Source organism: Pinus tabuliformis, chromosome 1_2 (assembly GCF_031772625.1).
Source record: "Pinus tabuliformis cultivar Carrire ecotype Pingquan chromosome 1_2, CPIR1, whole genome shotgun sequence".
Taxonomy (NCBI): domain Eukaryota; kingdom Viridiplantae; phylum Streptophyta; class Pinopsida; order Pinales; family Pinaceae; genus Pinus; species Pinus tabuliformis.
The window spans coordinates 987090687-987117447 of record NC_142298.1 but is presented as its reverse complement, the minus strand read 5'-3'; the positions used below and the strand labels follow the sequence as shown (position 1 = coordinate 987117447).

The 26761-nt window shown below is 36.2% G+C and overlaps 2 protein-coding genes across 2 annotated transcripts; both read right to left on the bottom strand.

Annotated features, from left to right (window-relative positions):
• Positions 1–403: 403 nt before the first annotated feature.
• LOC149209342 (putative fatty acyl-CoA reductase 4) lies at positions 404–2063 on the bottom strand. The gene is made up of 6 exons (XM_089398585.1): positions 1801–2063; positions 1510–1671; positions 1296–1377; positions 859–1125; positions 639–766; positions 404–551 (listed from the first exon to the last, which is right to left on the bottom strand). The coding sequence occupies exons 1-6, from the start codon at positions 2061–2063 to the stop codon at positions 404–406; spliced, it is 1050 nt and encodes a 349-aa protein (XP_089254711.1).
• Positions 2064–8971: 6908 nt separating this feature from the next.
• On the bottom strand, positions 8972–9466 carry LOC149209341 (uncharacterized). Its single transcript, XM_089398584.1, has one exon. The coding sequence runs from the start codon at positions 9464–9466 to the stop codon at positions 8972–8974; it is 495 nt and encodes a 164-aa protein (XP_089254710.1).
• Between the last annotated feature and the right edge of the window lie 17295 nt (positions 9467–26761).

The following is a 26761-nucleotide window of genomic DNA, read 5'->3' as shown; positions in this document are numbered from 1 at the left end:
AAATAATAATCTAATAATCTGATGGAATAAAAATATTTGATATTGCATAAAAATCCATATTTTTTTTTAATGAAAGAATAAATCATACTGCACATATAATATATTAATAATGATTTTCTAATAAAAATAAATAATGGAAGAAACATTACACTCCATATTTCAGTGGAATTTTGAGTCGTACATCACAAAAAAAATTCTGACAGAGCTGCTCACTGAAATAGTTATGGAACTTCTAACGCTGCATCACTAGGAAATATCCAACAAGGTAGCACATTGAGTTAATTTTAAGTACAGCAACTAATTTCTCTGATCTCCTTAAGCAAGCACCTCTGTACCCCTTCATAGTCATAGCATAAAATAGAAGACGTTTACTAGATTTGGAGGCTGGCAACTCCATCCTTTCTTACTTCAGCACATATTTAACTAGTCCAGGGATATGAACATCTGAAAAGTAACGAACCCAATCAATACAATTGGCGTCAAAGTTGAACGCTTTCTTGTCTTCCTCTGACATCCTTTTCCAGAGGCCTTCAGTGTTTGTGATGTCAAACCTGTGAGTCGTAACATGGTCAGCTATGGTAAAAATGACAGCGTAATAATTATGTATTAGAAAATATATTTACGGGGCGCAACACAACCTTCCGTTAAAGAAGACGTATGGTTCGTACAACTCTGCTAAGCACATGACTTTGTTGTATCTTCGAAGCATCTGTTTGTAACGTTCAGTGAAGTTGCAACACAAGACCTTGTTCACTACATTGAATACCTGTTTTTCAACACCACCACTAGCTGTCACGTACGTATTGAAGTTCAGAGGACCTATAAAAGAAAGTCTGGAGTATATTAAAGATTAATTACCTCTAGGGGTGCTTTGTAACGTCGATGCATGTATTGGCGAAAGCTGGTCATGCTCTTTAGAAAACGGAGCTGTTTTACATGAATTATGTTCCCATCTTTACCAACACAAGGGTGCTTCGAAAAATACTTATATGCCTCGTCTGCTGCAACAGAGTTACGCAATGGATTCGCAACAGATGATGCGACGTGATAAACAAAGAGACCGTTCTCGTATGCATGTGCGGCCATAGCTACGATCATTGCGTTTACAACCATATCTGCGGGAATCTGTTAATCATCAAACGAACAATATCAAATCTAAATACTAAGCAGTCTATGTATTTACGAACAACAACATAGGTAGGGGACCTTATGCGAGAAGGAATTGAACAATCAAATGTAAATACTAAGCAATCTATATATTTAGGAACAACCATAGGGGAATTGAAGTGACTGACCACGTCTAAAATGAGTTCTGGGTCAGCTAAGAAGTATGAGATTTGTCCTTTTCCGTACCCTATTATAACGGTGTCCATAGTTCTGCGTCATATTCCCAAAAGAACACATGATCAATGTGACTAATGATATGATAGTGATATTAATAACATTATCATGAAATATTTATGTGTGCTATCCAGATTCTAGCAATAAAGGATGGATATTTATGGGCACCTGGTGCCTTCCATCCAGCCTGGGAAGGGCTCTGCCAAAGTACTTTCAATAATGGTCGGTCGGAGGATGACCACTGGAACATTTCCCCTCAATTTCTCTATGAGCATTTCTCCCATAGCTTTGGTAAATGAGTATGTATTTGGCCACCCAAACGTTCTTGCCCTGCAAATGAATGAAAATGAATGAATGAATTAGTCTAATACCTATGTAAATGAATGGATGAATTAGTCTAATACCTTCCTTTACAGAATGACATCAATGCAAATTACAGTACGCGTCTAAGTGACTCACCTTTCCGAACCTAATTCTTTGAGACGCTTCACTTTGGCGTCTTTTACCGAACTTGTGCTTGCAGTGTGAGTAGTTGACGAGGCCTGCTGCTTGACTTGTGTTTTCTCTAGTAGGCCAAATTCTGCTTCAATATCTAAGCTCAGAGGTGCACTGCTTTCGCCCTCAGGTCCTTTACCGTTCATTAGAGTGTGCCCCAGATTTAGACAACTCTCTTTTATTTGTCCACTTTTGCGTCCTACAACGTAAGCTTTTGTACGTTCCATATATATTAGTCCAATGACAGTTGAGAGTGATGCAATATCTGTTTTGCTAACATATAAGAATGATTGTTTTTTTCCTGTTCCATTTTAAACACGGTTTTTCTTTTACCAGGAAACATAAAAAAAAAAAAGAATGAAAACTATGTATCAGTGCTTTTTTTTTTTTTTGGGGTAACCCAGCTTCATTTTTACAACCAAGGGATTTAACGTTTAGATTTTTTATTTTTATAGATTTTACATTACTTTTCTGGCCAATTGAACTGCCACTTAAAACTTAAAATAATCTTTTAAAAAATATTTATAATAAGAAAACTTAAAATAATCTTTTAAAAAATATTTATAATAAGAATATAATTAAATAAAATGATAAATAAAATATTTATTTTCAACCTATATTAAAAAAAACTAATATGATTTATTTATATATATAAATATTTATTATATTTATGTATGTAAATATTTATCACTATTAAAAAATATAGATAACATGTTATTAAGTATGCCAAGTTTTGATGGTACTTGAGTACATTATTAAAACAATGATTGTGATAGGTCATTAATTCAAATTTGTGTGGTTGTTCTCACTTGTATAATCATATATATATATATATATATATATATATATATATATGAGACTTTTTTTTAATACAAAATTGTATAATTTTTTATCATAAAAAATAACTAAAAATATTAAAAAAAAGAAAATTATATTACCTTGTGTAATTTTTTATCTAATTAATATAGAATTTTTATATAGCGAGTAATTTGAAAAAAATAAAAAATACTAATATTATATACCAACATAGGTCTATGTTAACTTCTGATTTACTAAGGGTTCAAAGAGATAAAAATCTAGGAAGATAGAAAAAATTTTTCAAGTGAAAGTTGGTGGTTCCACCTACCTAAGGATAACCCAAAAATAGATTATATAAAATTTTGTAATATTTTATGAAATTTTTTATTTTTCTAATATATATTAATATAGATCCATCTCAACTACTCATCCATCCAGCTTTTAGATTGGTCAAATCTCTAAATATACAATTTTTTTTTATTAATTAAATTTATATTATAAAATAGCTATGGTTACATTGTTATAAAAAATTAATGTTAGTGTAAATAATTTTAATTTAAAAAAAATAGTTTATTTTTCATATAAATTTAAAACCTGTATAATTAAAAAATCAATATAAACATAAATAGAAATTCAGGAAATTGGTGATGGATCAGCGTGAAAATAATATTAATAATCGAATTATCATATTCGAAATATCTAGCATCCATAAAAAGATTACAAATAATTTTAAAAAAGATACAGTTAAAAAAATCCAATTTTTAAAATTATATTGCAAAATAATATTTTATTTTTATTTTTTGGATTTTAATATTATGATTAGAAAAAATTTAAATCAAATATACCTCCCAACTCTCACACATCCCCTAACTATCATCTGTTAAATTTTTTTTTTACAAGCTTATCCTATAGCAAGATTTCTTGTCCTATGTGTTAACGTAATGATACAACGTAATATATTCATTTTGTAATTTTTGTTTATCAAGCTGCCAGAGCCGGAAGTCGGAAAAACCTTTCCGGCAGTAACGCTGGCATTTGCATTTATATCTCCGCTACTTGGACTGTCCCTAGCATTTATTTTATGGTACCACCGTCACTGTACGCTGGTACTCCACCAGCTGCCGGATTTACTTTCACTTTCCACCTGGCCCGTTATTCATTCCCTGCTCTGTCATGGTGGCGTGGCAAGAGCAGGAGTACCATCGGCGATCGTGCACCTCGGGCTCCTCCAGTCATCGACAATCAGGATTTCGGGTGGTGGATCCAAGGGTCGAGCATTGATCTGGGGTTTTGCGTTCGTTTATCCGGGTGGTATGGCTCATTCATTCCATTTTGCTTTGGCTCTTGTCCCCGCTCTGTTCGCTTTCTGTCGCGCCCAACCTATGCTTAATTCTGTGTTTGCAACCAGGGTTTGAGTGCCGGAGCTGGTCTGCTCAACTTCCAGGCAATTTATGTGCTGTTCTGTAAGTGCCTTTCGTATTTTACTTGCTCCTGTCTTTGTTTTCTTTTATGCTTGCAATACTTCGACCAAACAGTAACAATCTTCCCTTTTGTTTTATATGTTTCCGGATGGAGGATGAATGGATGTAGCTAGAGAATGCCGGTTTACATGGTGGAATGTCCGCGGCTATCTGGGTTGCTTACATCAAGCATGGAATACCAGGTAAGCACCAAATACTCTGGTTTGGCTTGTCTGAGGAGAGTTCAATGTATGCAAGTCTGCTATCTCAAGGGTTTATAAAATGTTTCCTTTCTTTTTTATGGTTTTAGCTACAGAGGTGGTTCCTATTGTGCCTGGAACAGAGTTCCTCTGCGGCCTTTCTTTGATGTTATAGAAGTTTGAGGCTGCAGGCTATCTTGGCCTGGGCTTGGCCATATTGTTGTATGTTCAAGCATAAGTCACCTTGTATGAGATTTGTTGTAATTATGTGATCATCTATCGGGGTCCGTTTGTAATTTATTTTAAGTTATACGGGGTCGAGCCCCTGTAAATTATTCTGGTGTATGTCAGGGTTTAAGTTTTACCAGTTTACATGAGAACTTGTGTCTAGACTATGTTTTTTCTCAATTAAAGTTCTACTCGGCAAAAGCCGAGCCCATAATGATTTCCGACATGGATTTTTGGACTCAACTTCTGAATTCTATGTAAATTTTTCAAATAATGAATAGTCGTATTATTGTTTTGACCTACAGCTCTGTGACATTTATCTTGAGTTATGATTTCGCACTTGTGTTTATTCTAAGGTGCAAAGTTCTATTACGCATGTTCTATATTGAAACAGTGAGTTTTGTGTTATCTAAATACCACTGAAATTTCTGTTTAGGAGGTCGTTGGTTCATATAATTCACCTGATTATTTCCTTTTATAGTGGTATTCTTTCAATTTGCCTCAGGGTTGTGACAAGTCACCATTTGTCTACCTGTAGGTTGAAATATGTTCACTAATTTGTCAAACCCACTCAGGGTTTCTTCCTAGACTAACGGAAAGGAATCCTCTAAAAGCTCGGACTCCATTGTCGGAGCACTGCCGTTCGGGTGGCATACTCATCCATGTTGAACTTATCTACTTAAACTGCTTGTCTTAATTTTATTCAATATGTATGAACTCCTATTATGAACCTAGGGTTTGGGAACTCGGCCCAACTCGCATTTATTTCTAGGTTTTATTACATCCTTTCTCAAAGAGTATTGTAGTTTCATTGTTTCGTTTAGAACATGATAAGTATATAGAAATAAGATGCTACGGGCCCTGCCTACATTTCAAAGCGTCAACTGCTTAAACATTGTTATTTCAGTGTTCTCAAATGTGTTCATTCCTTTTTCTGTTTGACAAAGCAATTTCGTAAATAGTTTAACTTCTACTATGTTGTTGTATTCACATGCTTTATTGGGCTAAGACCGCAGACTTGACCCCTGCCCCTAAATTCATTTTTTTTCTTCAATGTTACCTCTAACAAACCATATTCTCTAATATCTCACCTTGCATTAACAGATATGAAAGAGAGCATACTGTCACCCTACATTACCCTACTAATTACAGAGAAATAAACAGTGGTTCTACTTCTCACTCCTCAACAGTTTACAGAAAGATTAACTAATAGATTTTCCGGGTGATTTGCTTTACTTACCTGGTTTTTCCAGCGGTAAGGACTCCTCAGAGGTTCACTTGGTACATTGTTGTTTCTTGTCCACCCAACCACGAGATTCGTCTTTTAGGACCAGAATCTCCCCCCTAGCTGTCTTACAGGACCACAATCCTCAGCAAGAACGCTTGCACAATGTGCTTGGCTATCTGGTCATCACCAGACTTAGCCTTTTTCCTCTTTCTCTGTCTGTCCCTACAGCGTAGATTTTTGCCTCTCCCCACTTCTTTTTCTTTAGAAGCCTTTCCAGTTAGGGGAGACAATTAGAGTTGCAATCTCAGCAACTATCTCTTTTCCAACTTCCTCCTCGGAAGTTGCCAGCATTATTCCAAGAAACATTTCTTTATATTCTTTTAAAAAAAAAAGATAATAACCAGACTATTAAATTTCAAACAACTAACAATGTCATATTTAGTTCTGTCTTTCACCACAGTAAAAATCAAATATTTACATTTTTCCGGGGCATCACATCTCCCCCTCCTGAAATTGGATATCGTCCTGATGTCTTTCGACCCTGAACAACCCGGGTAAGCTTGTTTCATAAGCTCTTCATCTTCCCAGGTGGCCTCATCAGGCCCAAAGTGCTACCACTGCACTTTAACTTGGGTAATAGCTCGCTTCCGCAGCATGACTTCTCCCCGGTCGAGGATGTTCATTGTTTCGACCAAGATTTCTCCTTCTGGTTTGACCTACAACATGCAACATTCTAAATCAGTTTTAGTTTAAAGGTAAAACACTTAAACTGATGTACCGGAGATACTTCTCACCGGTATATCCTGCCATCTGATAACATGTTTAGGATCATAAACATATTTTTTCAATACAGAAACATGGAAAACATGTGGACTCGTATGTGACTTGGCAAGGCGAGCTAGTAAGCCACTGGCCCAATTCTTGCTAAGACTTGAAATGGTCCGCAAAATCGAGGTGCCAACTTAGTGCAACCATTCCATTGTAATGTGCTCTTTTTTGCTCGTATTCTTACATACACATGGTCACCAACTTGGTACTCCTTGAATTTTCTTTTCCGGTCAGCAAAGCTCTTTTGCCTGTCCTAAGCTGCTTTTAAATTGGTTCATACCTTCTTAACCATGTCCTCCATCTCTTTAAGCATTTCAGGACCTAACGTCAATTTGTCTTCTGCTCCACCTCAACTTGAGGGTTTGCGACACTTCTGCCCATACAGTACTTTAAATGGGCTCATTTGCAGTGATGTATGGTAACCATTATTATATGCAAACTCGACCAAGTGCAAGTAATTTTCCCATTTGGTTGGTTGCTACATTACATATTCCCTTATCATATCTTCCACCACTTGGTTCAGCCGTTCTGTTTGTCTGTCAGTTTGAGGGTGATAAGTTGTATTAAAGTTCAGCTGAGTCCCTAGTTCTGTAAACAATGTTTTTCAGAAGACCGATGTAAATTTAACATCACGGTCGGAAATTATTGTTTTCGGTAGCCCATGCAACCTAAATATGTTTTGCATAAAATATGAGCGATCTGCACAGCTCTATAAGTGGACTGCACGGGTATGAAATGTGCTGATTTACTAAATTTGTCCACCACCCCCATGATGGAGTCGTTATTTTTCCTTGTCTTGGGTAAACCGGTTATGAAGTCCATAGAAATGGTTTCCCACTTCCATTCCGGAATGGGTAATGGTTGTAATAACCCCGTAATGGTTGTTGGTGTTATGCTTTAATTTGTTGACACTCTAAACAACGTGCCAAATACATAGCCACATCCCTTTTCATTCCCCGCCAGTAATATTCTTTTCGAAGTGCAGTGACCATTTTCTGATATCCGAAATGTCTAGCATAGTGACTTTTGTGAAATTCATCCAAAATCAAGTCTTTAATGCTGTTTTGATTGGGCACATACAGCCTTTTCCTGTAATACAACATTCTAGTAACATCCACCACATAATCTTGTTGATTTTCTTTGTTGATTGACTATTGTACTTGCTATTTTATTTGCTGATAAACGGTATCTTGCTCTGCTGCTTTTTTAATCATCTCTTCGAAGGGTCTTTTCCATTTGCTATAGGAAATTTCATATAAACATTCTAATTTCCAGCTTAGGGCATCTGCCACCCGGTTTTCTTTCCTCTTCAAATGTTTGATTTCAAAGTTAAAACCACTCAGAAAATCCACCCACCGTGTTTGCCTAGTATTTAAATTAGGCTGGCTAAAATAATTGGTCAGACTGTGCTGGTCTGTCAATAATAAAAATTTTCTTCCCATAAGGTAATGTCGCCACATCTTCAAGGCGTGTATGACGGCCGCCAACTCTAAATCATAAGCGGAATATTTCTGCTCATGTTCTTTCAGTTTTCTTGACTCGTAAGCAATTACCTTCCCTTCTTTCATCAACATGTCTCCTATGCCTTCCTTGTTTGCGTCAATGCACACCACATAGTCCTTATTAGGATCAGCTATGCTCAGAATGGGTGCGGTGGTGAGCAGATGCTTAAGCTGCTCAAAACTTTTTTGGCATTCCGAGGTCCATCTGAAAGCTCTCCCTTTCTTCTGTAAGGAAGTGATAGGGTATGCTACTCTTGAGAATCTCTGTACAAATCGTCTGTAATAACTGGCTAATCCCATGAAGGATCTGATGTCAGCTACATCTTTCGGTATGGGCCACTCTATTATTGTCCTTATCTTTTCGGGATCTACCGCAATCCCTTCCTTTGTGATTATATGGCCCAAATACTATATTTCTTCCTTGAAGAAGTCACACTTGCTGAACTTGGCATACAACTGATGTTCTCGGAGGGTTTGTAGCACTAATCTGAGGTGCTCTTTGTGCTCTTCCAAAGTGTGGGAATATATTAGTATATCATCAATAAATATCAGCACAAATCTGTCCAAATATTGATGAAATATGTTGTTCATTAAGCACATAAAAGTTGCGGGGGCGTTAGTTAATCCAAAGGGTAGCACCACAAATTTGTAATGACCATACCTTGTTCTAAAAGCTGTTTTAGCGATGTCTTCTTCCTTAATCCTGATTTGGTGATACCCTAATCGCAAATCGATCTTGGAAAAAACTGTTGCACCTTTCACTTGGTCGAAAAGTTCATCAATCTGGGGTAGAGGATACTTATTCTTAATTGTCAGTTTGTTCAACTGATGATAATCTATGCACATGCGAAGGGTCCCGTCTTTTTTCTTAATGAACAAAACCGGAGCTCCCTAAGGAGACACACTGGGACGAATATAGTTTTTGTCTAACAGTTCCTGTAGCTGCATTTTTAACTCTGTCAACTCAGGTGTACTCATTTTGTAGGGCGCTTGGGATACTGGGGCTGCCCCAGGCACCAACTCAATGGTAAAGTCTATATCCCTCTTAGGTGGCAGTCCGGGAATCTCCTCCGGAAGCACATCAGCAAATTCTTGTATCATAGGAATGTTGTCCAATGTAGCCGTTTTATCTTTCGAGTTAGCATAACCCACTTGGATGGCATAGATCTGACACCCTTTCCTAATGCATCTTGTTAACTGAGAGGCATTTATTGGCCGAACCTGTACTGGCCGCTTAATCCCTTGCATCTCTTGCCTTGCCCTAACCTCATCTCTATAATAAATAGTCTTTGTTTTGTAGTTGACTAAGGACCAGTGTTTTTCTAGCCAGTCCATACCGATTAGGACATCATATGAACCAAGGGGAAGCACATTTAAATCTGCCATCACTGGCTATCCTGCTATCTTTAAAGAGCAGTTATTGACTTTTGCAAGCACTCGTCTCTTGGCCTCTGTAGCCAGCTGTACTAGTCACAGATTCTTGAATTTAATAGGTTGCAATTTACAATGCTCTACAACCTTAGGACTAATATAACTTAATGTGGTTCCAGGATCAATTAAAACAGTTACAGTAAGGTCTGAAATTTTACCTTCGAATTCCACCATGGTCGGCTGGTACTCCGCCTGACGATCCTCTAGGGCCGCATTAATCTGTGGTAAACTTCGTCCTATATCGCCGACTGTCGATGCTTCCTGAATCTGGGAAACCTGTTCGGTCCCTTTTCGTTGAGGACAGTTTTTAACGTAGTGAGGCCCACCACAACCCCAACACTGCACAGGAGGCCTTGCTGCCCCTTCGCTGTCCAACTTTACAGGTTGTTCGCTGATTCTGGATTCATTGGTTGGCTTGGGCCTGAGCGAATTTTTCTGTATATTTATGCTGCTTTGCCCTTTGCCAAAACCCTTGTTACTACTACCGCGATTTCCCTTACTGTTTCCAGCCAGCTTATTACTTCTCTTGTCATTCCATCTTTTACCTAGAATTTCCCCCTTCTGTTTACTCTGCTGGTAACAAATTCTGGCTTTACGAATTGCTTCATCCATTGTCTTTGGATTGTCAAATTCAATCATTTCCCACATATTCAAAGGTAAACTACTAACGAACCTCTACACTTTAGCTTTTTCTTCTCTAATGTAAGGCACATAACGAAGCAATGAAGTAAAGCGAGTGATAAATTCGTCCATGGTTTGTTGTCCCAGCCGCAAGTCATGGAATTCTCTTGCCTTTTCGTCATAAAAATGCTCGGTCAGGTATCTTTCCTTAAAGTACCTTTGAAATTTCTCTCAGGTTATGTTCTATTTGTTTACTCCTCTTACGATCTTAACTTCTTCCCACCACAGGGTGGCTTTTCCCTGTAATTGGAAGATGGCCAATTGTAACTTCAGGTTGTGATCGTATTCATATAGCTGGAAGTATTTGTTCATATTATCAACCACGCCTCAGCTGCTTCCTCCTATTCTCCATCAAAGTGTGGCGGTTTGATCTTACGAAATTTTCCTTGCAACTCTATCCGTTGCCTTTTTGATGTTTATTGTTCAGATGCATTATCATATCGTTCTTCCCTTCCTTCTGACTCTTCAGATTCTGTGTTATGATTCCACTCTTCTGACATTCTCTATTGCTCAGCACTGGGGTTCGCTGGCTGCTGATTATGTCTATCAGACAGGCTCTTTATAAGCCTCTTCCATTCCATCGTTAACCTTGTGTTATCCTCTCATAACCTGGCCATCTCATTTTTCAACTCCTGTACTGTCTCCAAAATGGCCTAGTTTGTATTGTGAGCCTCCTCTCCAAGCTGTACCCATAGCTCGGGGTTATTCTCAGGACCAATTTCAGGTCCCTGACCCACCACAAACCTGCGTGACGCACTATCTGTTCTTTGGATGCTGTCAGTACTCTGTTCTTGTACTTAACATAAGAAAAGTGTCAGAAACAACAACAAAAAAAACAAAAGGTCAGTGCATTATCTGCTCCTTCTTAAACTGTTCAACAGAAATGGAAATAAATTGTATATACTCTGTATGTCTATCAGTTTCCAGTTTTTTCAGTTCCCCAAAGGCCACAATGTTTGTAACTTTGCTCTGATACCACTTGTCACACATCCCCTAACTATCATCTGTTAAATTTTTTTTTACCCGTTTATCCTATAGCAAGATTTCTTGTCCTATGTGTTAATGTAATGATACAACGTAATATATTCATTTTGTAATTTTTGTTTATCAAGCTGCCAGAGCCGACAGTCGGAAAAACCTTTCCGGCAGTAAGGCGGAAAAACCACTGTCACTGTACGTTGGTACTCCACTAGCTGCCGGATTTACTTGCACTTTCCACCTGGCCCGTTATTCATTCCCTGCTCTGTCATGGTGGCGTGGCAAGAGAAGGAGTACCATCGGCGATCGTGCACCTCGGGCTCCTCCAGCCATCGACGGTCAGGATTTCGGGTGGTGGATCCAAGGGTCGAGCATTGATCTGGGGTTTTGCGTTCATTTATCCGGGTGGTATGGCTCATTCATTCCATTTTTCTTTGGCGGTTGTCCCCGCTCTGTCCACTTTCTGCCGCGCCCAACCTATGCGTAATTCTGTGTTTGCAACCAGGGTTCGAGTGCCGGAGCTGGTCTGCTCAACTTCCAGGCAATTTATGTGATGTTCTGTAAGTGCCTTACGTATTTTACTTGCTCCTGTCTCTGTTTTCTTTTATGCTTGCAATACTTCGACCAAACAGTAACAATCTTCCCTTTTGTTTTACATGTTTCCGGATGGAGGATGAATGGATGTAGCCAGAGAATGCCGGTTTACATGGTGGAATGGCCGTGACTACCTGGGTTGCTTACATCCAGCATGGAATACCAGGTAAGCACCAAAGACTCTGGTTTGGCTTATCTGAGGAGAGTTCAAATTACGCAGGTCTGCTATCTCAAGGGTTTATCAAACGTTCCCTTTCTTTTTTGTGGTTTTAGTTGTAGAGATGGTTCCTATTGTGCCTGGAACAGAGTTCCTCTGTGGCCTTTCATTGATGTTATAGGAGATTTGAGGCCGCAGGCTATCCTGGCCTGAGGCTTGGCCATATTGTTGTATGTTCAGGCATAAGTCGCCTTGGATGAGATCTGTTGTAATTATGTGATCATGTATCGGGGTCCGTTTGTAATTTATTTTAAGTTATACGGGGTTGAACCACTGTAAATTATTCTGGTGTATGTCAGGGTTTACGTTTTACCAGTTTACATGAGCACTTGTGTTTGGACTATGTTTTTCCTTCATTAAAGTTCTACTCGGCAAAAGCCGAGCCCATAATGATTTTCGGCATGGATTTTTGAACTCAACTTCTGAATTATGTGTAAATTTTTCAAATAATGAACAGTCGTATTATTGTTTTGAGCTACATCTCTGTGACACTTATCTTGAGTTACAAGTTTGCACTTGTGTTTATTCTAAGGTGCAGAGTTCTATTACTCATGTTCTATATTGAAACGGTAAGTTCCGTGTTATCTAAATACCACTGAAATTTCCGTTTAGGAGGTCGTTGGTTCATATAATTCACTTGATTATTTCCTTTTATAGCGGTATTCCTTCAATTTACCTCAGGGTTGTGACAAGTCACCATTTGTCTGCCTTTAGGTTGAAATATGTTCACTAATTTGTCAAACCCTCTCAGGGTTTCTTCCTAGACTAACGGAAAGGAATCCTCTAAAAGCTTGGACTCCCTTGCCGGAGCACTGCCGTTCTGGTGGCGTACTCATCCATGTTGAACTTATCTACTTAAACTGCTTGTCTTAATTTTACTCAATATGTACGAACTCCTGTTATGAACCCTGGGTTTGGGAACTCGACCCAACTCGCATTTATTTCTAGGTTATATTACATCCTTTCTCAAAGAGTATTATAGTTTCATTGTTTCGTTTAGAACATGATAAGTATATAGAAATAAGATGCTATGGGCCCTGCCTACATTTCAAAGCGTTAACTGCTTAAACACTGTTATTTCAGTATTCTCAAATGTGTTCATTCCTTTTTCTATTTGACAAAGCAGTTTTGTAAACAGTTTAACTTCTACTGTGTTGTTGTATTCACATGCTTTATTGGCTAAGACCGCAAACTTGACCCCTGCCCATAAATTCGTTTTTTTTTCTTCAGGGTTACCTCTAACAAGCCATATTCTCTAATATCTCACCTTGCATTAACAGATAAGAAAGAGAGCATACTGTCACCCTACAATACCCTACTAATTACAGAGAAATAAAGAGTAGTTCTACTTCTCACTCCTGAACAGTTTACAGAACGATTAACTAACTGATTTTCCGTGTGATTTGCTTTACTTACCTGGTCTTTCCAGCGGTAAGGACTCCTCGGAGGTTCACCTGGTACACTGTTGTTTCTTGTCCACCCAACCACGAGATTTGTCTTTCAGGACCAGAATCTCCCCCCTAGCTGTCTTGCAGGACCACAATCCTTAGCAAGAACGCTTGCACAATGTGCTTGGCTATCTGGTCATCCGCAGACTTAGCCTTTTTCCTCTTTCTCTGCCTGTTCCGATAGTGCAGATTTTTGCCTCTCCCCACTTCATTTTCTTCAGAAGCCTTTCCAGTTAGAGGAGGCAGTTAGGGTTGCAATCTCAGCAACTGTCTTTTTTCCAACTTCCTACTCAGCATTATTCCAAGAAACATTTCTTTATATTCTTTAAAAAAAAAGAATAATAACCAAACTATTAAATTTCAAACAGCTAACAATATCATATTTAGTTCTGTCTTTTACCACAGTGAAAATAAAATATTTGCATTTTCCCGGGGCATCACACCAACTTAACTACCAAATTCATTTAAATTTGTTAGGGTTGAAGAAATCGTTTTTCTTCTTTAAACATTTCATAAACTTTTTAAAATCTAATAGATAGAATCAGAATCTGTCGACTTACCAGTGGAGACGTGCAGGAGGATTTGAAGTTTACGGCATTGTTTCGCGAATTCTTCTCAGTTCCCTTTGTGTTGACATTCAGAGAAATAAGGCGAAGCATATAAAAAGTCGCAATAAGCTTCCGCTTAATCTCTGAAGAAACAAACGTATATATAACGGCTCAGGAACCAGCTTTACCAAACCCAACGATCCATTTCTGATGACTCAGAAAGTTATCAATAGAGTAGGTAGGGATTTTTTATTTTTCAACGGTCAATAATGTGCTAGTCATATTCTTATTTCGAGACTGACATTCTTTCACAGCTTAGTCTAACTGTTTTATATAATTTTAATTTTATATAAATAGAGATAGAGATTTTGTTAAACTTCTCTCAATGTTGATTCTGAACGGCTCGGTTGAACTCACAAAAGGCAATTCCTTCTTCTAGATCTTCCTAATATAAACATTCCAACCATGTTTTTTATAAATATATAATTTCATAACTACATTAAATAAATTTCATTCCAATTCTATAAATTTAATTAATGAAATCATAATTACAAAATATATATATATATAATAAATTTCATTACAATTCTATAAAATTAATTAATCAAATATTAATTACAATAAATAAATATCATTACAATTCGACATCAAAGTCCATTAACGCGAAAGAAGTAGACTGTCTTTATGTGTCCGTTGTTTATTATCCCATCCATCGAACACAATTTATATTCAATTCCTTTTGCCATGCCTATTTGTTTGTTTGTGAAATGATTGCGCTTCCATCCACGTTCCGCGGGTCATAACCACTGCATTGAACTATCTACGTTGTCTTTATGTGTGCGTTGTTAATTTTTTCTCAAATCTTTCACTCTAATTTTTCTTAATGCTATTCGCGGATACCACGTGTTATAAGCTTACCGTTTAGACGAGCATGTCACGTGTTATAATTTATAACGCATATAAACATATCACGTGTCCGGCGCACTTGCCACTAAAGAAACTCTTCCCCGACATCTCCAAAGGCGCCGCTTCGATTGCACGCAGTTTCGCGACAGTACACGTGACGCTGACACCTCCGGAGAGCAGTTTTGCTGTCTTCAAAACTTTGATTTGTTTTTCTCTATGGAATTTACTTGTTCATTGAATGCAATTTAAGTAAAGGCCAACAGTTGTATTCATAGCTGCAACCAGAGATTTTAGTATTGCCTTTGCCCTTACGAGTCTGTTCTGCTCATAAAACTGGGATGGTGCCGGAAAGACATATGATCGGGTGACTTGATGTGTCCATGCGATTGTCGTAGAGGAGAAGTTGAAATAGGTATATTCAAAAAGTTCCGATACCACCCTACGCAATCGTTAAAATCCAATTTTGTTAATGACGTGTAGAGTATATACATAGATCAACCTCTCTACGCGTGTAGAGGAGTCACTTTACAGATATCGGGCAAATGTATTCTATTGTTATCGTCTTTGACTTTCTATGAAAATTTAAAATGAGCTTTCTCTTACATCAACTTTCCAACATATTCAATGCTCTTCACACGGCCTTTTGCCTCAACGAGCTCCAACAGCACTCCAAAATTCTAAGTGAACCTCCAACAAACTATGAGAAAACATTTATTTTATTTAGCCAAGACACAAGAATATGCAAGATTTGGTAACACAAAATTCTGCAAACACTCACTTTCTCATTTACATCAGGAAATGATTACATAACAGATATAGACAGAACAAATACTTCTTACTTCTATGAAAATCTGGCCACTTTAAGTTCACACTAAACTCTAACGATACTATATGAATGGTTGTTTTAACAGGTTTATTTAAGATGAAATTTTAATTTCTTCTTAAATACCCATCCTGACTTTTTAATTGTCTTAAATAAAGACAAAAGAAACACACACTTTTTAGGTGGGGCGGGCTAAGTGTCTTAAATTAAGACATAAGCAAAAAGATACATTTTACTTACATCGCATGGGCTCAAGTCGTCAGTTGCTTATCTGTGCAAAAACACTGTTATTCCTCCACTTTGTAGAATTGTTATAGTTTTTGGTGAGGGTTGAATCTCAGGTAAACGTGTTATACATTTCGGTGAGAGCTTAATCTCAGGTAAACAAGAACATTTTTATTTGCAAATGAGAGGTAAAATACAGTTCCGGGCAATTCAAGTCTTGCTTGATGGCTTACTCTTGAGTGCATCACACGCATACTCTCTGCCTGAATCCAGTTCATCACGGCCTATTCCGAGTAGTAGTAGAAGATCTAGTTCGAGCATACGTACATGTGAATCCTCCGGCCCCAAGTATGCAATTAAAGGAGATCGACCCTCACCAACCCTCTCTATTTAAAAGGGAAAAGGGCTAAAGGCCCTCAATTTCATTTATAATAGAGGGGAGGGCGCCTCTCGATTTTATAAAGATTCCTCAACAACATGTAAGAGTCGGGGATGCCTCTTGAGGGAGATACAAAAATTTATAGTCCAGAAGCTTCAATTCATTTTGTTAAACCATTTTTCTGGGGGATTTAGAGGAACAACAGGACTGGGAAAGAAGGACAGAGCATCACAAAGCCCATTAGAGTAGTTCATTGTTACAGGGTTTAATTTCAAGTAAATGAGAGAACTTTTCTTCAAAGAGTTTTGGATTTATTCAACACTTGTCAGTTGCAAATGAGAGTAAGGATGCCTTGCTTAAGGTTTTTCTCTTTGGTAAACTAATTATTAACTTTGTTTTTTTTCCTTTAAGATTTTGTACAAGGGTTTCTAACATGACTGGAGGATTGCCCGACCAAGAGAAACTATAATGTCTCAATCATAATGTTTGTTTAGAACACATGGTTTGCTCTAATCAATTAATAAGACACATTTTCATTAATACCCTTATGTTTTCGTAGGTTCTAGGATCCTCAGATTATCTGGTTATTGTTTAATATTCTATTACAGGGTTTCTGTAAAACATAATCAGACTCCTTTGAGTGCACTAGTTAGAGATGGAAAGTTTCCGACATGTTTGAATATTTCAGTGGGTGTCCCTTGTTTGTTAAGGATTTGTAAGGTTATGGGCATCTTTATATTCATTGTGTTTTCCTATAGTATTTCAAAATGTGAAGGTCACGAGAGGGTGTTCAAACAATTGATCAATTAACCTCACATTTCTTTGAAAGTTAGATATTCATTCAAGAACATTAAATATTATCCTCCAAAAAAACACCCTTAAACATATGTAAATTGTAGATTCCATGAATAACTATACAAACTAAATGAAGCAATAATAAATTTACAATATTAGATGATAAAAACTAGCACAACTGATTACTAGTGGGCTTACTCCATGAAATGCAATAGATCAATACTACCTAACAATATGCAATAATACTCCTCAAAGTGCATTACAATGCACTTTTTCATCAAATTTTATATCTTTATTTTGTGAATTTAGTAGTGGATTCGTGGCATTTATCTGTCTGTCATTGAATTTATAAGATTCAATCTGTGTCCCAAGTTCCATAGGGTCCCAACCTTCGTATTGTCTCAATATAAAACACATCATTTTTTCTATATTGTACTAGTTTCATATGGTATTTCTTTATTGGTATTGTCTGAATTCCAATATGGTAGAACATGATGATTATTGGCAGTCTTGATGAGGTAGCATTTTTAGGTTTTACATTTCTAGAACATACACTGTAGTTGTAGAAGTGGTGCTATAAATCATCTATTAGGTATCAAATTGTAGAATTTTTAGCATACTTATATATCGTGTATTATTTCTAACATTTTTTTTCTTTTGTTGGTATTTATAAATTTCTGCAACTTAGTAATTCAGGTTTGTGTTCACTAGAATTTCTCTATTTATTTTTTCAAACCAGGACAACAACATTGCTACCATTTGGTGTGAGATGAATCCATGAGGAAGGCTATTTATGCAAAAAAAAAAAAATGTTCCTTTAACTAAAAATGGCTCTTTTCACATTCCCTCCACCACTCCCCATTCTATCTTTATGTGTATGCATTGATCTAGTAAGTACATGACAACTATATTTCAAGTTATTTTTTTATTAATTTATGCCATAGTTGGCCTTCTATGTTCAACTAATGGGTGCTTGTAGCAAACATTTATGTTAATGGTTTTGAGTTACCCATAAATCTATTATTCCTACTCACATTAGTAAAGTCAAAAACACAATCTGAATAGAGCTCTTCCAAAAGTTGAATGTTTCCATCCATTCGTGTCTAACTCCTCATAGTGAGATTAGTTTCAAGGAATATGAATCTATAGTACAGTTGTGTGCAAATCGAGTATTAGGTGAATTTGGTTGAATATGTATCCAAGTTTGGACGGATTGAACTACAACGAATTTTGCAATTTGAGAGGGTTACTAGTGTAGGACTATGATTACTAAAGATTAAACAAAAGGACCAAATAAACTTATGTTAAAATCCTCTAAAGTTTCCCTACAGAATATATAGTATGACATTAGCCTCATCTTATCATCATATTGTGCTTGTGGTAAATTTGTAGTAGTTAGTTTAGTTAAATCAACTTGCTAATCAATGAGATGAATTTACTTTACCAAGGCTCATATCATAGACATATTTTATCCTTCGTTCCCTTTTGACTTGTACAAGAGGTCCGATTAAAGAAGTTGGAGCCGAGTGTAAATTATGGGAAAACTAGAAATATTCCTTGCTGATGAGTTATCTTGTTTATTATCAATTCCCTCTAAGGGAAGGGCTCATTTACAATACAAAAATATTGATAGTAGCTTGTCAAAAGGAAAAATTAACATGACATTGGATACAAAATCACAGAGAATCTCCTTGGAGTTGATCTTAGATCCATTATGAGGACTCTAAGTATTGCCTAGAAGTAAAGGCATCATAGTCCAACTCTTTTAAAATTCCATAATATATCTCAATAATCAATAGTTGGTTTTGTTTTACAACAAGAAACAACTATAGAAAAAGATAAAAATGACTCTTTTCCCCTCTCTTTTAGCCCCTTTCCACTAATAGAAATATATAAATAAATTTCAAAGTTGAAAGCCCAAGACATTTGTGCAACATTTTTGGCGTATATGCATATTTAAGAAATACTTAAGGTCATTTTTAGAAAGATCCTATGAAATTTTTACAAACCTCACGCTGAATGTTGTGAAATGTGGTGATATTTTTTGAATTGCAAGGTAAGATTTCAAAAATGGTAAAAAAGAAGAAGAATGCGTTGTGCATCTTATATGAGTCGAGATTCTAAAACGTGAAATTTGTACATCAATTCATGTCTTCATGTGCTCATGTGCTCGATAACTATGCCAAATATTGGATTTCGTGAGGAAATGGTAGAAGGAAGTATGGAGCATACTATTGGATCATCTACAAAATGTTGTTCGATAAAACGCAGGAGATGATTGTAGTAAATTCCTACCCATATCTATAGAGACATGTTCCAACATAACTCACAATCACACCATTGATAAAATGCTAGAGTTGTATGCTATATCCATGGTTACAGTTGCTACTTATACCGATTTCAAGGCAAGGAAATTCAATTCATATCCAGTTCCAGTGTCAAACCTCATATATATCCTTACACAGTTGGAAGTCCTCATTCTACAACTTCCTTCAGATCTTTGGATCTCTATCAATATTGAATAACAATGATTCTTGAGACCTCTATATTTTGGGGAAGGCGTTGTTGTTGGAAACTAAACTATGTCGACTCATTTGTAAGACATAAAAAAAGTTGTTAATCTAGCCATTTTGGTTAAAAATGTGCTTCAAGAAGTGTTAAGAATCACAATGTTAAGAAAATTTAATTGTAAAATAATCGAACACCAAAGCTTACATAAAATACACCACCAAGGCTTACACAAAATACACCACCAATGATTACACAAAATACACCAAAGCTCCCTGCTACTTGAAATGAAGAAACAAATGCCACATATATCTCCTTGAAATGATGGTCCCATGGAAAATATAAGTGAAAGTGAAGAGCTTATTTAGCTACGAGGAATATAATCGGCTCTTAAATAATTTGGTTCTTTCTTTTCCATCTCCTATGTTGATTGAGTTTCAACCTAATCGAAATAGAAATTGACCAAATAGTTCCATGCACAAAACTACACTTTGTATTTCCATATTTTCTTACTTTGATAAGGATGATGGAACAAATATAAATAATCAAAAGAGCAACAATTTCATCACTTCCAAGAGTTCGATAACATTCAGTAGTGATAACTCAATGTGGTGATATGAGAGATCAATTTATGCCATTGACTAAATCATGACAAACATCACAACCTCAATTCACATCTATATTCTAAATTTCAAATAATTGAAGAACCTACAAACCTTTTAATCATTCTCCAGGTCCCAAGGGTTCATTAATTCCTAACTTTCAACTTACCTAGAATGATATCCTAAATGAGAAGATTCATGACTCCTATAGATATTGCATCGATCGGAGTTTAAATTCAATTTAGGTAATGAAACTCTCATATATGAACAAACATGCTTCTATGGTTTAGCATTGTTACTTTTTACAAGGTTCACTAATTAGTTCACATGGTTTCCTCGACAATTATGCTTTTGAAGGCAATAACAATGGAAGTATGAGGAAAAAAAAACTACATTTTGTTCATTCAAATGTACAACTACTAAAAAAGAATTAGAAAAATGTAGAGACACTAAGGCACATACATTCCTCAAGAATCTCAGTTATACATAGCTTGATGCACAAGATTGTCTAAGCACACTAAATTTGGAAAATTTTACGGTGTATGGTATATTAAAGCTAAAAAAATATTAAATTTTGTTTTGATTTATCAAACTCTGATTATAAAATATCCTTATATTATTCTTACCATACTTATTGAAGTTTCTTGGTCGATGGATTTGTTTTAGGTTGGTTTCTACTTTATTTTACTAGATTCCAACGTTATGGAATCCTATAACAATTTAAAGGTTTCTGCTTAAAGTCTTGGTTGGTCTATCACATGCTAGTAAATAAGTTTTATATGTCTTTCTTCTTAGATGTTTGGGTTTTGGGGATTTTTATCGTAAGGAGGATGTTTTAATTCTTTTTTCCTCAAAATGACAAATTAGAAATGGAGTTTCTCGAAGAGTTTCATTATTTGATTTTCTCAATCAATGGAATAGGCTTCTTTAAATCTATGTCCAATGTCATTTTTGGTGCAGTAAATTTTATAGAAAGACCATGAAAAGTTCCCAGCATTTGTTGAAGAAGTACTACCGAACTATATGAATTATACAAATTGATAGAGCTTCATAGTGATAATAAATATGTCTGCACTGTCCATTGTGAAAGTTCTACAAGGATTTACGATTACAACAGTGAAGGAGAAACTATTTGTTTCTAATGAAAATATGATTAAAAATAGCCTAAATCTCTTTAAAGCTTTTGAAATTTATCCAAGCAATTTTTAGAAAAAAAACATGGGTGCCCTCAATTTGATTTATATGCTACTTTTAAGGAAAAAAAAAATTTTTTTATTTGTTTTTATATTTCAAAAAAACTATAAAATATAAAAATAAATTTGTTTTAGTAAACCTCTCTCAAACCAAAAAGGAAAAAGTCAACAATTTTTTTTCATATGGCACTCAAAATCTCCTCCATCACCACTTGAAATTGTTCCTTCATGAGTGCCCATTAATAATTTTCAATATTGCATTGAGAAATTGTATAGCAATACAATTTTTAGCACTCTTTCCTTCTACTAATAAAGATAGGAATGAGCATGACTTGTTAACACCTATTCTCTTGAAAATTTTGTCTCAGAAAATTGTGTAGTAGCCTGCATGAAAATTTATATAGTTTTGAGGCTATAGGATATTAATTTGCAAAAGTATACTTGAAAAAGGATAAGAAAAGGATACCTTGGTGTTGAAATTTTGGACATGGATTACAGAGACCAGGTTAGTTTTTTTATAGTTTCATGTTCTGATGATTATGGGTTATCGCACTTCCTGTTTGGACATTTGCATTTTTATGGTTTAAGATTTTTATAGAAGAAGAAATTTTTTAGAGGATTAGCTCCCATAAAATAACCTTCTAGTACTTGTGAGTGTTGTACCTTGTGAAATAAACACTGTGAAAGTTTTCCAGAAGGAGTTGCACACAAAGCAAAGAAACCACTAGATTTGGTTCATACAAAATTGTGTGGACCCATGCAAACAAGTCAATTGGTGGACGTTGTTACTTCCTCACATTCGTTGATGATTTCAATAGAAAAGTGTGGGTTTATTTTTTGAAGCAGAAGTCTAAACCTTTTTCAAAGTTCAAAGAACTCAAATCCCTAGTAGAGGACCACAGACCAAAGTGATAGATCAAGTTATTGAGATCATATCATAGTGGAGAATATGATTTGAAGGAATTTCACGCATACTACAAATAATGTGGAATTAGAAGGAAGTTCACAACTAGATACACACCACAATAGAATGGTGTAGCAGAGAGAATGAGCAGAATAATTATGAGCATGTTGAAAGGAAGAAAATTTTCAAATGAGTATTGGGAAAAAGCAGTTGCATGCATTATTTATTTGAGTATCAGATCTCCTACAAAGAGCATGATGAAGAGAATTCCAGTAGAGGCATGGTCAAGTATGTCTTGTAGTGTGTCTCATTTTAGGGTGTTTAGATGTGTAGCATATGCATTTGTACCTAAAGAGCTAAGAGGCAAGTTGGACGACAAAAGTGAAAAATTCACATTTACTGGTTATTATGAGCAATCAAAATCTTATAAACTGTATAAGTATGTCACTAAGAAGACTATAATTAATAGAGATGTTGTGTTCACAGAACACGAGTCATGGAATGAGAATGTAGACAAAACAATTGATGTAAGAGTACCACTCATTGAAGAAGAAGATGTAGCAGAAAATGAGCAACAACAATTACAGGAGGAGACACCAAACAAAGTCACGTCAACAAGGACTCCAAGATTTTCTGAACAACATAGATCTTCAAGGAGATCAACATATTGAAATACTCAAAGTAATCAATCAGGTGATAAATTAAGCAATGGTAAGAGAAAAATGAGAAGTCTGCAAGGTATTTATGATGATTTGGATCTTAGTTCAAAATTTGCATTCTTTTCATTTCAACCTTCATTGTTTGAGGAAGCTATCAAGGATGAGAATTAGGTGCAACCTATCCTGGGGTGTGAGCATAATATTTTTTCCGATGGAAACTAGAACAAGTAAACAACAATTAAGATATATGGATATAGATACATATATATACTAATTATTAGTGCACACACATTAAAAAATGTGGTTGAAGTACACCAATAGATATATATTAACCACATTTATTATGTAATAACAATATTAATAATTTACATTTTTTTATAATAACATTACTTATCATATTAATATTGATTAATATTAATTATTAATTATTAATTATTATTAATAAACAATGATATTAATATAACCTAGAAGAGACCACCTAGGAGGATTGATGATTGATGGCGGAATCATTCCCTAACTGTCAGGCCAGGGTAACTCCAGAATGAGCGGAAGAAAAACTGATATCTTATTTCATTAGAGAACTATTGTTTATATACAAAAAGGAGACGGAACAGTTCATCTTCTTGATGACTGTTCACGTTCCAGTTCACCCATCCGTTGAGGATTAGGTGTCAACATTCCCCCCCTTAATCTGAAGGGATGTTGGTGAGTCCAAGCATCGTTCTGAATCTTTCAAGCTTTTCTCTTCCAAGCGCTTTGGTGAAGATGTCTGCAATTTGCTCGTTTGTGGAACAATGACGGAGATGGATTGTTTTGGCCTCAACATGATGTCAGATCAGATGATATTTAGTATTGATGTGCTTAGTACGATCATGGAACTTTGGGTTCTTGGCCAACTTTATTGCAGAGGTGTTATCAATCATGAGTGGAGTTGATTGTATTTTTTTTACCTGCAAATCTTCAAGAATTTTCCTAAGCCACACAATTTCTTTCGTTGCTTCAGCTGCTGCCATGTATTCTGCTTCTGTTGTGGAATCTGCTGGTACTGATTGTTTGCGTGATCTCCAGGAGATAGCTCCTGATCTAAGACTCATAGCATATCCTGAAGTAGATACCCCAGTTTATTTATCTCCATCGAAGTCTGAATCAGAGTATCCAATCAAGTTGAAGTCGTCCACCTGTGTATACTTGATTCCAAGGTCTTGAGTTCCCTTCAAGTACCTTAGAACTCTTTTTGCAGCAGAACAATGTCCCTCACAAGGCTTTTGCATAAACCTGGAGAGGATTCCAATAGCAAATGAAATGTCTGGTCTGGTAGTAGTGAGGTAGATGAGACTTCCTACAAGCTGTCTATACTTTGTTGCATCCTCAAATTCCTTTCCTTCAATAGATGTGAGCTTCAAGTTTTGTTCCTTTGGAGTAGAAAGAGGATTGCACTCTGACATGCCAAATCTGTTTAACAAATCTCCAATGTATTTCTTTTGAGAAAGAAATATGGATTTTGGATGTTGGGTTACTTCAATGCCAAGATAGTAATGAACATAGCCCAAATCAGTCATTTCAAAACTTTTTCCTAATTCTTTCTTTATGGATGCAATATAGCTTTCATTGTTCCCTGTCATTAAAAGATCATCTACATATACCACAAGATATACAACTGTTTTTCCAACTTTCTTGACAAATAAAGTTGCATCATCAAGATCAAAATGTTTGAAGTTGAGTTTCAGAAGATGCTCAGTTAGTTTTTCATACCAGGCTCATGGTGCTTGTTTGAGGCCATACAAGGATTTCACAAGTTTGCATACTTTGTGTTCATGTCCTTTCACAGCAAATCCTTCAGGCTGGGACATAAAAACATTCTCTTTTAGATCTCCATTCAAGAATGCAGTTTTTACATCCATTTGATGGACTTTCCAACCGTTCTGAGCAGCTAGTGCAAAGAGTGTCCGGATGGTGGCCCATTTTGCTGTGGGGGCAAAATTTTCCTCATAATCGACCCCTTCCTTCTGTGCAAAACCTTTTGCCACAAGCCTAGCTTTGTGCTTGTCAAGTGAGCCATCAGCTTTGTACTTGTTCTTGTAGACCCACTTGCAGCCAATTGGTTTGGTTCCAAATGGAGGATCAACCAGCTTCCAAGTGCCATTTTTTATGAGGGCATCATACTCCTTCTGCATCGCTTCTTTCCATTCATCATGAGAAGAAGCTTCTTTGAAGGAAGTTGGTTCAAAATATGTAGACAAGTTCAATTCACAATCATAAGTAACATCCATATCAACAGGTGAATTAGAGTTATCTACATCACCTCCATCTTGTCGGTTTGTATTTCTGGTTCCTGTTTTTCCAATTTCATCAGGATGAACACTTTCAAGTGTCTTTGTCAGCCACTTTGGGGGACCTTTCTGAGATGGTCCAGGCTACTCTGTTGATTGAGTTGGGACTGAATCAAGATTAAGTCTCCCAATTCTATCAATTACATCACTTAAAGCATCATCCGTTGTTGGAGTGTCATGCAGGGGAGATTGTTCTTCAGAAGAAGATTCCACATGTTGATCTAGTATAGGAATCCCCCCTTCAAGATGTGGAATCTGATTATCAAACTCTTGAAATGATTTTGGTTTTGTGAATCTATCCAAGAGATCAAGTTGCCGCTCAACAACACTGTCAGATTTGGATGATTCAAGAAAAATGACATCTCTAGATATAACAAACTTTTTATTTACTTCATCATAGAGACAGTATGCTTTAGAGGTGTTTGAATACCCCAGGAAGATACACTTACGACTTCTAGCACCAAGTTTGTTTCTATGTACCTTTGGTATTAAAGCATAACAGGTGGAACCAAAAATCCTGAGATGTTTTACCGAAGGAACATGTCCATACCACAATTCATAAGGAGTCTTGTTTCTTATAGCACTAGATGGACATCCATTCTTTATATATGCAGCACATAGAACAGCATCAACCCAAAACATTGTCTTTACATTTTTGAAGAAAAGCATGGATCGTACCATATTCAAGATTGTTCTATTCATTCTTTCCGCTACACCATTCTGTTGGGGATTATAAGGTACAGTTGTTTGATGTTTGATCCCATGTTGGCGAAGATAGTTTTCAAATTCATTTGATGTATATTCTTTTCCATTATCAGTGCGAATAGACCCAATATGAGATTGTGTATCATTTTCAATCCACTTATGAAAATTCTTGAATGTTTGAAAAGCATCAGATTTGTTCTTCAATAAATAAACCCAACACATTCTGGTGTAATCATCAATAAATGTCATGATATATTTATTTCCATTTGCAGACGGAACATGCATTGGACCACATAAATCTGAATGAATGAGTTCAAGCTTCCTATGTGCTCTTGAATGTGAATCATGAAAAGACGGTTTGCTATGCTTTCCTAGAATGCAAGCATCACATTGCTTATGTTTTCTAGGAATTGTAGGCAAACCAGCAACACCATTTTTCTTCAACAAGCGGAGACTATCATAGTTTAAATGTCCAAATCTAGCATGCCATAATAAACTTGACGGAAATGTACCTTCTTCACGATGAGAAATATATGAGAAATGTTGTGCATGAGCAGAGGTTCCTTGCAGTTTAAGAAGTCTTTCTTCTTCTATACCCCTCATGACAAGTGAGTGGTCAGATGCCTTTCTTACCTCAAGCTTTCCATCAAACATATGAATGGAGTGACCTTGCTGGCGGATGTGGACCAGGGACAACAAGTTTCTCTTGAGCTGTGGGAGATATAGAACATGATCCAGAAGAAAGTCTGGAAGAC